Here is a 14,647-nt window from a genome sequence, read left to right on the forward strand (position 1 = left end):
ATTATAAAAACCTCAAAAATAAATCAGGCAATTCAGATGTATTAAGACATTGGCACATCAGTACTCTTATAATTTATATTTTATTCTCTTTTAAGTAACGGGAATTATTTATAATAATTAGATATTAAAATTGAATTAAAACAGAGTTTTTACATTAAAAATAATAATGTAATGTGCTTTTACAATAAGGATAAAATTTTGTGATTTGTGAGTTCTTTGTCCAATTTATTTGACGTTCTTATAAAATTATTAAAATCTCAAAATTAAATCAGGCAATTCAGATTAATACACTTAAGTTTTTTATAATGAAAATAAGATTTTTCTAATGTGCTTTGATGAGATCCATGTTCAATTTCTTTGACGTTCTTATAAAATTATTAAAACCTCAAAAATAAATCAGGCAATTCAGATGTATTAAGACATTGGTACATCAGTACTCTTACAATTTATATTTTATTCTCTTTTAAGCAACGAGAGTTAATTAAAACAGTTTTTACAATATAAAAATTTTTTTAATATGCTTTGATGAGATCCTTGTCAAATTTATTGGAATATTAAATTATATAATTATGTCTATAATATTTAACATTTAAAATGTTTAGTATACAATAATTATTTGGTCACAATATTTATAATAAAAAACAGGGGTTTAGAAAATCAGATTTATTAATATAAAATTACAAACAAATTTATATGCTATTATATAGCATAAAACAGAAAATAAAAAACTCTTCTAATTAAATTAATAAAAATTCTAAATAAATCAGTCGGTTTAGATGTTTAATAAACGATCACATCAGAAATTTTAAACACTTTAAAAGCAACGTTAACTATTTATAAAAATTATTTACTAAAACTAAGTCAAAATTAATAATAAAGATAAGATTTTACTGATGTATTTAGATGAGATTCATGTTCACATTGTTTAGTGATGGTACAAATGATACAGTCAACAACAAATCGTCAAACATAAATCAGGTGGTTCAGAATTTTTAAAAATTGTTACATTAGTAATCTTATAATTATTATTTAACACATTTATTCACAAAAGGGTTATTTGAACAATAAAGATGAGATTTTTCTGTTGAACTTTTATAAGATCCTTGTCCAATTTACTTGGTTTTCTTGAACACTCAATAAAACATCAAAAATAACTGTTTAGATGTATTAAAAAAATGTCTCATCAGTGTCTCATCTTTTTATTTTATTCTAAAAATTTTAAAAACGACAAAAACTATTTAACTTTTAGTATAAAGAGTGTCACTTTAACAATAAAGATCTTTTTCTGATATACCTTCCTGAGATCCTAGTTTTAATTTATATTACATAATTAAACACTTTTTAAGTGTAAATTATGTTATCACATATTACAATAATCACAAGTGTTTTCATTTATAAATGCTACACAACTATAATACTGATTATGAAGCGTAAGAAAATGAACACAAAATCCAAAGATGTATAAACACTGTTGTTTTAATTGTACAGCAGCAGAAATACGTGTCTACATTCATACATAGGATTCTGCAACCGTGACTAAGTGAAAAATAGCAACTGAAATATAAATATTGCAAATACAGAAGGAATACAAAACTGTAGACCACTGTAAGGAACTTAACTTAAAACTAACTTAAAGCTAATACGTAAAACATTAATTAAATTGCAACGGCCTTGGTACCCAGTCTTTTTTGGTGTTCCTTGCACAATTAATTTGCGAAAGAATCAATGAGTATTTTTGACAGCTTATAAAGCGGAAGTATGTAAATGACATTCTCCGCAATTTTGAAGCGCAGATTCCACACCTGCTGGGACGCCTGCAGGGAAGAGGCGGCCCTGGTGGCATCTACGTCGGTCTCGATGTGCAAAAAGAAGACGAGGTTCACGATGTCGCAGATCGTGAGGTCGCCGAAGAACCCCTTGAGTGCGTGCACTTCGTTGACAATAACGTCGCATTTCTTCGCGATGTCGATGAAAAAGTTGCCGTAATCGTACATCACCTTGATGATCTTAGAGTCCTCAATGATGGCGGCCACCTCCGAGGGCACCAGGGCCTTGAACTGCTGCTCGAAGATGACTATGCCCTCCGACGTGGCCATAATGTAGAAACGCGGCCCCAAATTCTCTATGGTGACGATGCTGATCAGCTTGCTGTTGCCGATGATCTCCATAGCGGCGTCGTATTGGGAATCGTCCGGTCCGTCCCTGATGTGGACGATGTTACATTTGAGCGACTGAATATTGAAAAACTCTTCAAAACTCATCAAACTCGGACAGATAATGTATTGCTTGTCGTTGTGGACGTCCCACAGGGTCATGTTCTTGCTCAGCAAATAGGCGATGAAATCCTCGCGCTGTCTGTCGTCGCAGAAACGTCTGATTCTCATCACGGCGCTGAACGCGAATTTTTGTGTGTTGGGCACCGAAGGATGCGCCGAGACGCTGTCGAACACGTCGTTCAGTGTGATTGATGCGCCGTCGTGGCCGGCGTAGATTCCGAAACATCTATGGTTGTCGGCATCCAGGAACACCTTCTCGTTCACGCGGAGGGTGACAAAACGCTCCTGAAAAAAAAAAAAAAAATGTTGTAGTTGATGCTGAATGGTGAAATTATGGCATATTTTTGTTTCTCTACTTATAAATAAATTATTACGTATATTCATGTAAGGAAGTAACCAGAATAGAAATCAATTCGTCGAATGCGTTTCTTCAAAGTTTCTCGAGATTCTCTAATAATAAGTATGTCAGAAAAGAAACGTATAAAGGATAATGCATTATTTAAAGAATGAACAGAAATCCATACATGTAATAAACATATATAAACATAAAATCATAATAAGAAAATTTAAAAAATATAAATTGTTGTAAATTTCTTGAATGTAATTAAAACGTTTCAAATTTAATTAATATTTACTTATATACACATTTGTATTATTATTAGACAATTTAATTGACGTTCTTATAAAAATATTAAAATTACAAAATAAAAATCAGGCAATTCAGATGTGTGAAATTGGCACATTAATACTCTTATAATTTATATTTTATTATTTTAAAGCAACAAGAATTATTTATAATATTTAGCCACCAAAATTGATTTAAAACAGAGTTTTTACAACGAAGATAATGTGATTCAATGAGATCTTTGTCCAATTTATTTTACGTTCTTCTACAATCATTAAAACATCAAAAATATATCAGGCAATTCATATGTATTAAGAAATTGGCACATCAGTACTCTTACAAATTATATTTTGTTTTTTAAAGTAACGAAAACTATAATAATTATCCACTAAAATTGAGTTGAAACGTAGTTTTTACAATAATGATAACATTTTTCTAATGTGCTTTGATGAGATCCTTGTCCAATTTATTTGACGTTCTTCTAAAATTATTAAAACCTGAAAAGTAAATCAGGTAATTCAGATGCTTTAAGAAATTGGCATATCAGTACTCTTACAATTTATATATTTTTTTTTAAGTAACGAGAACTATTTATAAATAATGAGCCACTAAAATTGAGTTAAAACATAGTTTTTACAATAAAGATAAGATTTTTCTAATGTGCCTTGATGAGATCCTTGTCCAACTTACTTGGCGTTCTTATACAATTAATAAAACCTCAAAAATAAGTCAGGCAATTCAGATATGTTAAAAAATTGGCACATCTGTACTCTTACAATTATTATTATTATTTATAATAATGAGCCATTAAAATTGAGTTAAAACAGAGTTTTTACAGTAAATATAAGATTTTTTTAATGTGGCTTGATGAAATCCTTGTCCAATTTATTTGACGTTCTTATACAATTAATAAAACCTCAAAAATAAATCAGGCAAATCAGAAGTACTAGGAAATTGGCACAATAGTACTCTTATAATTTATATTTTATTTATTTAAAGTAACGAGAAATATTTATAATAATTAGCAACTAAAACTGAGTTAAAACGTAGTTTTTACAATAAAGATAAGAATTTTCTAATGTGCCTTGATAAAATTCTTGTCCAATTTACTTGACGATCTTATACAATTAATAAAACCTCAAAAATAATTCAGGTAATTCAGATGTATTAAGAAATTGGCACATCAGTACTCTTATAATTTATATTTTATTCTTTTAAAGCAACGAAAATTATTTATAATAATTAGCCACCAAAATTGAGTTGAAATAGAGTTTTTACAATAAAGATATGATTTTGGTAATGTGATTTGATGAGATTGTTGTCCAATTTATTTAACGTCCTTATACAATCATTAAAACCTCAAAAATAAATCTGTCAATTCATATGTATTAAGAAATTGGTACATCAGTACTCTTATATTTTATATTATATTCTTTTAAAGCAACGAGAATTATTTATAATAATTAGTCACCAAAATTAAGTTAAAATAGAGTTTTTATAATAAAGTTATGATTTTGCTAATGTGCTTTGATGAGATCCTTCTCCAGTTTATTTGACATTCTTATAAATTATTAAAACCTCAAAAAAAACAGACAATTCAGATTGTATTAAAAATTGGCACATCAGTACTCTTATAATTTATATTTTATTTTTTTTAAAGTAACGAGAATTATTAATAATAATTTGCCACTAAAATTGGGTTAAAATAGAGTTTTTACAAAAAAAAAAATAAGATTTTTCTTATGTGCTTTGATGAGATCCTTATCTAGTTTATTTGACGGTCTTATACAATTATTAAATCCTCAAAAATAAATCAGGCAATCCAAGATAAGAATTTTCTGAAGTGCTTTGTAAGATTCGTGTAAAATTGAGTTACAAGAAAGTTTTTACAATAAGGATAAGGTTTTTTTGATGTGCTGTGATGAATCCTTGTTCAAATTATTTGGTGCCATTAGACAATTAACGATTCATATGTTCATTTAAGAAATCATTAAATTGTTTTTACAATAAAATTATAAAACATTATTTAAGTAGTCATCAATAGCCACCAGTAAATAATAAAAAATTGAAAACCAAACATGTAGAGGTAAATATCACCCTAAATTTCCTTAAAGCCCCCTAGAATTGTTATTTTTAGGGTGTTTCCGGCGTGTGTGACGGAGAAGTAAATTTTAATTAGTAACAAAATATTTTTATCTTAATGGCAAAATGGACTTTTTGTTGTCTCCAAAGTACACATCATACCATAAACGAACTTGGCATTGGTCCAGGTAAAAATGAGACCGAACAGGAAATCGTGAATATAATACTAAAAAATGCAGACGATAAAAACGAAGATATCGTCTGAGATCGTTTTAAAAATCGGGTGACCAATACGTTTAAAAACCGTGTACAAATGGGGATTTCGCTTTGAAAGTGGGGTTAACTCAGATAGAAGAGTATCTATAAACAACTAAACTCATGGACACTCTATTATTAGTTACACACAATCTTTAACTCGGCTGGTACACAGCTTTTTCACATCGGTGATTTTACGTGTAAAAGTGCAATGGTTTTAAGGATTTATATTTGAATTATCGGTGCTTTATTAAATAAATTATTGGGTGAGTCCTACACACACTAAAATCCAATTAGGTTTAACACCAAATAGCGAGGAAAAATTTTACGGTCCGGCCAGAATTTCAGTTTGCACTTGGTTCCGTCGGTTTTTTCGGAGTCATTAAAATATTTTCAAAATTTTAGCACATAATAAAGCGAATAAATTTTTTATTTATAGTCGTGTACGTCTATTTTGGTTCAGTTGTTTTTAGAATCGACAAAAATGTGTTAAAACGTGCTTTATTTATTGTCACTTGAAAATTCGTTTTCATTAGAAAAAATTTAATTAAGTCGCCCTTCTTTAACGAGTTTTATTAAGTACTGAAACAATCGCGAGTTCTTGACATTTGGTACTATTTTTGGGAGGCGTGCAGTTCTATATAAACCATCTATAAAATCTCATGTTTGAGTTTGTGTTCTGTTGATTGAACACTGAAAATCATGCTTTTAAATTTAGTTGTAACATTTTTTCCAGATTTTATTAATAAAAAAAATTATTTTATTTGCTACGTTAAATTAATAATTAAACAATTTGAAAATATATTAATTAAACTGTAAATTTAATCCTTGTTACTTGAAAATAACATATGTTCATTAAATTGTAAATTTAAACTTAATAAATGTAGGAAATGATACTATAAAATTGATAAAATCCCATTTCCTAGTTAATTAGTAAAAATTATCGTGGTTAACCCTTATCTAGTCTTCCGTTTTTGACTTTGATAAAATACCTAAAACATTTAATCACCAACAACACTTACAGATGAATTAAATTAAAATTTACGTATGCAAATTATTTTAAATATTGTTACTCATTTTCTATATTTATAGATTGTTTAATTCAAAAATAAAAATAAAAAAATTGTCGATTTCAAATTAGTCGACAAATGTATGCAACTACGGTTACACATCGGTTGTAAACAGAGTGGCCATGCATGCAATTAATGATTGAAAATATTTATGCGGATAAAAAAGTTTATTATTATAAAACATTCAAACGAAGGGCATGTCAGATAAAAATAAACTTGTATAGGTGTAACCCCGTAACTTAAACGTCTGTTATCTTAACACGTTCTAGATTTTTTCCTTAAATATTTTTGTTTTATTATCGTTCATACAAATAAATAATTTGTTTTAATTTTAGCGTCCGATTTTAAGTGTATTTTTAAAATAAACGTTGGGAGCTTTTAATAACTGAAGTATCAATCAATTATTTGGACTATTATCTATAAATATTTTGTATTTAAACAATTTATTAGTAATCATCAACAATAAATAGAAATATTGACTAGATAAAGTTTTTTTTTTTAATGATGAACAGTGTGAGCACATTTAAAATTGAAATTGCTCATTTGTTGTTATTGGTTTAAAACGATACAGTAGTTTCTTAAAAAGTTAACTAAAAAACACCGGAAGGAGTATTGAATAATTACATTAACTGGAAATGACTAAGACAGTTATAAATAGTTTTGATAAAATACATACAGTAGCCACCATACTTATGGTAACTTAAACTGGATGCCAATATATCTCGTTTCTAGATAATTTGAAAGTCAAAAAACAGTCATCTTATCATCAACTGACATTAAAGTCAACCTGGAGAAAATGAAACTTGGTGGTGGTTCTTATGGATGCTATGGAATGCTTCATTTCTTCGTAGGCTCCCTTAGACTGATTTATGTATATCAGTATATTAAACAATAATTTTAATGTTAATTTAAATATCATTAAAAATCTACCATATTCTTCTTCCAAAGTTACCATATTTATGTCCAGCCCAATACACAAAATTATATATTTTATAGAATAAGAAAATATAAAAGTTTTTATAATATATAAAACAACAATAGTAAATTAATATAATTGAAACAATTCACAGCAAATAAAAACATTTTAAGAAGTTGCCATATTAATGACCACCACTCTATATCGATATGGAATGAAAAAGTATATTTAACTGTTAATATTTCATTGGTTTTAAAATTAAGAATTAAGTCAATGTTAGTTAATTAAGTATAAATTCGAATAACTGCATTAGCTGGAAATTAGTAATATGGATATAAATAGTGTTGATTAAATTACAATAGTCATAGATTAAGATCTAATAAGGTGTGCATGGTCCCACTCGAAAAATTTATGCAACAATATTTTAAAAATTCATAACCAGTATTAGTAATTAAGTAATTAGTCCAGTTGTTGTAATCACTCAGTGCAATCAACTTTATTTACAGGACGTACACTCATACTCACTTTAATGTACACATAAACTTTAATAATTTATTGAGTGACAAAAGATTTTTATAAATGTTTGACTATAAATAAACACTTTTTTCTCGAGAGGAAATGAAGGGTCCTTAATTGTACTTTGTATTATTCTTAACATGAATAATTCTATTAATTAAATGAAGCTAAAACAATTCCTGAATTATGACTAAAACTAAATTTATTCCAAATCTTAATTTAATTTTACAAGTGGGTAAAGATTAAAAAATACACTTTTCAATTAGTTTAATTGTAGCTATCACTAAAGATAAAATTGTAGACTTATCTATAACATATTTCAATTAATTTGAGCAAAATTTTCCTGGTTCTTTTTTTAATTACTGTTTATCTAAACTTTGAAATAATAGTTCCAGTTTGTAAATATTTCGAAATAGAAATAATATAACGAAATTTAAAAGAGTGGGAAATAAACAGGCATTTTTTAAAATATTTATTATATTTTTATATTTTTTTATTGCATTTAAAATTATTTTAAAATAGGGAAATTTAAATATTATAAATATAATTTTAAATGAAATAAAACTGTAAACCAATATAAGTAAATACAGCAATAAATACAGATTTTATTATAAAAATTTAATTTAAAAATAAATATTTAACTGTAACAGTGTGACTATAAAAATTACACACAAAATTTATAATATATTATTATTAAAAATTTTGTTAATTAATTAATTAATTAAATTTACACTATATTAAAAATAGAAATACATTTAAAATGATTATATCATTTTAATGAAATTTTAATTTAAAATTATTTTGAAAAGAATACAAGTCGTAGCAACAAAGGGGTTATAAAGGTCATGGTCATAAATGGAAATATCTAATTAAATATTTGTTCTTATTTGTAACTTGATCTGTAATAAACTATTTATAGAATTGTGTTATCTTAAAAAAATACAAATTTATTTATTTTTAAATGCATATGCATTTGGTGTTTTTAAATTTAAGAACAAAACCTAAATATTTAACAAATTTGTTTCTTATTCTGACATAAAAGCTTTAAGAGAAATTTAATTATTAAATTTAAAAATAAATGTGATTATTTTAAAATATATTGTGTGTTATTAATTAAATACATATTTTCAAAAAGACATTCTTGAAAAATTAAATATTTCATAAATTTGTTACTTTTTATTACTTTACAATACAATTTTAAAGAAATTGTTTAGAAATTAATTTAATTATTAAATTTAAAAATCAATCTGATTATATTAAATTATATATTTATTAATTAAATATATATTTCCAAAATATTTTTTTATATTCTATATATTTTTAAAATATTTATTATTAAAAAGTTCAAAATACAATGTTAGAAAATTAAAAATAAATTTATTTTTTAAATGAATATGTATTTGGTGTTTTTATAAACCGAACAATTTGTTATTAATTTATAATATAATTTTAAACAAATTATCTAGAAATTAATTTAATTGCTGAATTTAAAATTAATGTAATTATTTTAAAATATTTTTTTATTAATTAAATATATATTTCCAAAATATTTTTATGCTATATAATATTTATGTTTGTTTGAATATGTATTAAATTTATTAACAAAAATTTAATATTTCTTAAATTTGTGACTTTTTGTTACTTTATAATATAATTTTAAAGAAAATGCCTAAAAATTAAATTTAAAAATCAATGTAATTATTTTAAACTATATTTTTATTAATTAAATATATATTTCCAAAATATTTTATATTTTATAATATATATTTAAAGCATTTATTATTTAAAAATATTCTTATAAAATTAAAAATAAATTTAATATTTCATAAATTTATTACATATTGTTATTTTATAATATAATTTTAAAGAAATTAACTAGAACTTAATTTAATTATTAAATTTAAAAATTATTGTAGTTATTTTAAAATATATTTTTTAAATATTTATTATTAAAAAATCCAAAAAATATTCTTATAAAATTAAAAATATATTTATGTTTTAAATGAATAGGTATTTGTTGTTTTAAATTTATTATATATAATAAATAATAATATATATTATAACAAAAATTTGATATTTCTTAAATTTGTGACTTTTTGTTACTTTATATTATAAATTTAAAGAAAATGTCAAAAAATTAATTTAATTGTTAAATTTAAAAATCAATGTAATTATTTTAAAGTATATTTTTATTAATTTAATATATATTTCCAAAATATTTTTTTAGTTTATATAATAATTTTAATATATTTATTATTTTAAAATATTCTTAGAAAATTAAAACTATATTTAAATTAAGTTTAAATTTATAAACAAACATTTAATATTTTATAATTTTGTTAGTTTTTGTTACTTTATAATATATTTTAAAAGAAATTGTCAAGAAATTAATTTAATTATTAAATTTTAAAATCAACATGATTATTTTATTTAAAATATATTTTTATTAATTAAATACATATTTCCAAAATATTTTTATTCTATATAATATTTTTTAAATATTTATTATTAAAAAATCCAAAAAATATTCTTAGAAAATTAAAAATAAAATTTATCTTTTAAATTAATATGTATTTGGTGTATCAGAAGTATAATATTTCATAAATTTGTTACTTTATATTATTTTATAATATAATTTTAGAAGAAATTAATTTAATTATTAAATTTAAAAATCAATGGAATGGTTTAATATTTCATAAATTTGTTGCTTTTTATTATTTTATAATATAATTTTAAAGAAATTAATTTATTTATTAAATTTAAAAATCAATTTTTCAAATTTTTGTTGTTATTTTTAAAATAAACATGTTACATATTTGGTGTTTTCAATCAGTGGGATTGTTTATAGATATTTTTGTTAATTAAGTATACAAAATATTTTAAATATAATATTATTAATAATTTTTTTATATTAACAAAATGAAAAAGGTTTCTTATAAAATTATAAATATACTTATTCTTTAATTCTATATGTATTTGATACCTTTTAAATTTAGAAACATAAATCACATTTATAAAATAAATTTCAAAAATATTTTATTCATACATTATTAAATTTTTTGTTATTAAAAAATCCAAAGAATATTCTAATAAAATTAAAAACTGTATGTATATTTGGTATTTTTGAAGTTGTGGTCAAAATTTTACATTTATAAAATAACATTTCAACATAAATTTCAAGAACCAAGTTAATAAATAATTAAAAACAAGAAAATAGTATAAAAATGTCACAAAAACAGACAATAAAACAACCACAATTGCTTTCGTACGTGCGACAGCAATAAAACTCGTTAAAGGCCGGGGCACAAAATTTTTCGCGTCCAAAAAATAAAACAAAATAAAATAAAATAAAAACTAATTTTTCGTGTGTCCATTCCGCAGGGGTCAATAGGTGTGCGTGTGTGTGCATGTGTGTGTGTGCCGGTCAAAAAATTTTAAGATGAGCAGCAGCGAGCTTCCCTACCCCGTCTGCACCGGTTCTGAACCGGTCGCGGTGTATCAGCAGACCAATACCGACTACAGTGAGTTTAATGACGACGACGATATGGTGACCACGGAGCGCGAGCTTGCGGAAGACGCACAGTGGAAAAAAATACAACAGAACACGTTCACGAGATGGGCCAACGAACATTTGAAGACCGTTTCGAAGCACATCGGCAATTTGGAGACGGACTTGAGCGACGGATTGCGGCTGATCACCCTCATCGAGGTGCTGTCGGGCAAACGGCTGCCCAAACACAACAAGAAGCCGTCGTTCAGGTCGCAGAAACTCGAAAATGTGTCCGTCGCCCTCAAGTTCCTGCAGGACGACGAGGGCATTAGGATCGTCAACATCGGTGAGTACCGGGCCAAGAACCCGCCGGTTTATCCAAAACTATGTGCCTTTTCTCTTTCTTTTTTCTCACACAAATGTGCTGCAGACGGACGCAATTGCCAATTTAAACTAATTAACTTTTATACAGTTTCGGTCTTGAACTTCTCTCTGTGTGTGTGTTGTTTACTTTTTTCCAATTAAGGTGGTTTAATTTTAAAAAAGAACCGGTCGTCATAGCTAAAAATAAATTGTTAACAACATTATCAATTATTCAATAGGTTCTCATATAATTTATTCATAATAAAAACAAGATAAAGTTAAGTTAAAACATATTATTGGTACAATTTTTGCCGACCTTTCTGCATAATTTGTTTTACAAACACACCACATTAACGTGTCTGTATCATAAAGATTATTGTTATCCATTTTTTTTTTGCATATATACGGTGCGATAAACATTTGAAACAACAACGTGTTGCATTATACTACAGGTTGAACGAAATCTACTTATCCACTTTCATTGTTACCTTCGATTGGTTCCAAACTAATATCAAATTTACAGGAAAATCAAATATTTTGTATATTATTTTTTATTATTGAATACTTATGACTTTAAAAAAGTATGGTTACCATAGGCAATTTCCCTTACAAATAAATTTCAACAAAATTGACTTGAGTTTAATTCTTAATTTAACTATTTAGTATATTACCTAGTTTTAATTTAATTTTAATTAAAAAACTGAGTTGACAAGTTATTTATCTAGTAATGTCAATAAAAATTGTAGCCTTCAACTTAAACTCGACTGACTTAAAGTCAAGGTTTTAGTTTAAAATGGATTTTTAAATTAAATTATATCTAGTTTTGGAAATTCGTTATAAATTAGAAATTGTTTTGTGAGGACACTATATCATACATATTATATTCATTCATACGTAATTAAGAAAATCTTCCAGTAAACAAATTGTACGTTGTACTTGTCAAATATAATACTAAAGTTACGATAAGACACATTTCTGACTAGTCAGAATGTTTTCCATAAAAAATTTAGTTTGTGTACAGAAAGTTTGTCTTGAATGTGTCAAAATGATTTACAAAAAGTTGTTTAAACATTTATTACTGTATTATTTTGAAGAGAAAAATGTGAAATTTAGCTTAAGACTCCAAATTTTTGACACAACTGACTTAAGCTTACTTCTAATTTATGTTGTTATTTGAAAGATTTAGCTAGTAAACATATTACTCAGCTAATTATAGTAAAAAATAAAAACTGAGTCAAAAAGTTATTTGTTTAGTAAATCATTACTAATAATAATTGTAGGCTTCAATTTAAAAGTCAAGTGATTTGAAGTCATCAAGATTTTAGTATGTGATTCATTTATATTGTATTTGTTTCTTTTCATATTTTGAATCAAAATTTTTGATAAAATTGACTTTATCAACAAGATAAACTAGGAAATAATAAATGAACTACTCCATCTACATCAAAATATAATTTTGCCTGATAATTAATATATCACATTGTAAAACAATTTTTAATTTTATAACTATTGTACAAATTTGTATTTTATATTCTTTAAATATTTTAGAAGTCTATTCCATATAAAAAGTTAACAGAATTAATTTTAATTTTTGTTATTATTGTAAACATATAATATTAATATTATTAGTTAATTATGTTAAAAAACAAAAGCTGAGTTAAAAAGTCATTTATTTGTCTAGTAAATCATTGCCAATATAAATTGTAGCCTTCAACTTAAATTCAACTAATTTGTAAGTCAACAAGGTTTTAATGTACAATGATTTTTTAAATAAAAATGTATAATACATATAATCATCATCATTTATATGTAAATAAAAAATCCAACAGTAAATAAATTGTGTGCAATGATTTATTTTTTAATATTGCTACAATTTGTCTAGAGGACTTCTTTCTGAAATATTTCAAAGTCTACATACTGTATGTTCTTTTTTTCAATATTTTGGAAGCAAAAAAACGTAAAATTGTTCTTAACTTTTACTTAAATCAGTAAAAAACTAGAAAATATATGTTACACAGTTATAAATGGAACTAAAATATGATTTGTTACTTAACTAAATATTTTAAAGTCATCTACACACTGTATGTTCTTTTTTTTTCTTATTTTAGAATCAAAAAATATAAAAATTTATATTAAAATTAAATTTTTTCACCAAACTGACTTAAAGTTCCTTTCTTCACTTTTACTTAAATCAGTAAAAAACTAGAAAATATATTAAAGAAATGTCAAACATTCATAAATTAAACTAAAATATGGTTTGTCCCTTAATTATTGTCAAATTTTCTATCAAATTTGTGTATGATAAGAATGATTCTGATGCTTTAAAATACAATTTGTTTAGATGAAGTTTTCCTTAAATATTTCAAGGTCACTCACACACTGTACATTCTTTCTTGGGAGTAAAAAACGTTAAGTTTATCTTAAAGTTAAAATTTTTCATGAAAATAATTACTTCTTCACTTTTACTTAAATCAATAAAAAAAACTAGAAAATTAAATGATTATCACAAAAATTCACCTCATAATTAACTTAAAAATATATTAATTTGTCATTAAAAAATGAATTAGTTTAAAGTTTAAAATTTTTTAAATTAAGAAATAAAAAACAAGTACTACCACTTTTAAAACAATACTAGAAATTAATAATTATGATAAAAAATAAATGTATAATTTAATAAAGTTTTTGCCACTAAAAATAACTATAAATGTTGTTTGCCTCAGTAAAATGTTCATAATATTAGATTATTCAATTAGACACAAGTATTTACTTAAAAAATTATGAAAATTAAATTTTTACACTTACAGCTTGGTGATATTTTAGAAAATTATCATTATTTAAATATAAAAATCAAAATCAGTAACTACTCTGCTATCGATTTATTGTAAATAAAATTTGCTACGATTTATCAGCAAAATCTGAGCCTATTTAGATGCAATTGGCCTTATCTAAATAGAAAAGTATGTATTTTGCTGTAAGTAGAAATCACATAACGATAGACAATTTTATCGACCAGCATATTCCATTAGTTTGTTTACATTAATTTAGCAAACATAA

At 24.5% G+C, this 14,647-nt stretch overlaps 2 protein-coding genes across 3 annotated transcripts in view; one reads left to right on the forward strand and one right to left on the reverse strand.

Annotated features, from left to right (window-relative positions):
• Window positions 1-1,706: 1,706 nt before the first annotated feature.
• The window catches only part of LOC126264320 (uncharacterized), a 62,814-nt gene continuing 49,873 nt past the window's right edge, over window positions 1,707-14,647 (reverse strand). Inside the window, exon 2 of the mRNA XM_049961791.1 lies at window positions 1,707-2,561. Within this exon, the coding sequence (XP_049817748.1) occupies window positions 1,707-2,384 (678 nt within the window). The 5' untranslated portion in view covers window positions 2,385-2,561. The remainder of the gene's footprint in view (window positions 2,562-14,647) is intronic.
• LOC109608800 (filamin-A) overlaps window positions 5,392-14,647 on the forward strand; it is a 56,446-nt gene continuing 47,190 nt past the window's right edge. The window contains exons 1-2 of one of the 2 annotated variants that reach the window (XM_020025348.2): window positions 5,392-5,504; window positions 11,122-11,576. In XM_020025348.2, coding sequence (XP_019880907.2) covers window positions 11,180-11,576 — 397 coding nt within the window. In that variant the 5' untranslated portion in view covers window positions 5,392-5,504; window positions 11,122-11,179. Of the gene's footprint in view, window positions 5,505-11,089; window positions 11,577-14,647 lie in introns of those variants that run through there. The other variant, XM_049961080.1, reaches the window with a different exon arrangement.

The sequence above is a fragment of the Aethina tumida genome, chromosome 1, assembly GCF_024364675.1.
Source record: "Aethina tumida isolate Nest 87 chromosome 1, icAetTumi1.1, whole genome shotgun sequence".
NCBI lineage: Eukaryota > Metazoa > Arthropoda > Insecta > Coleoptera > Nitidulidae > Aethina > Aethina tumida.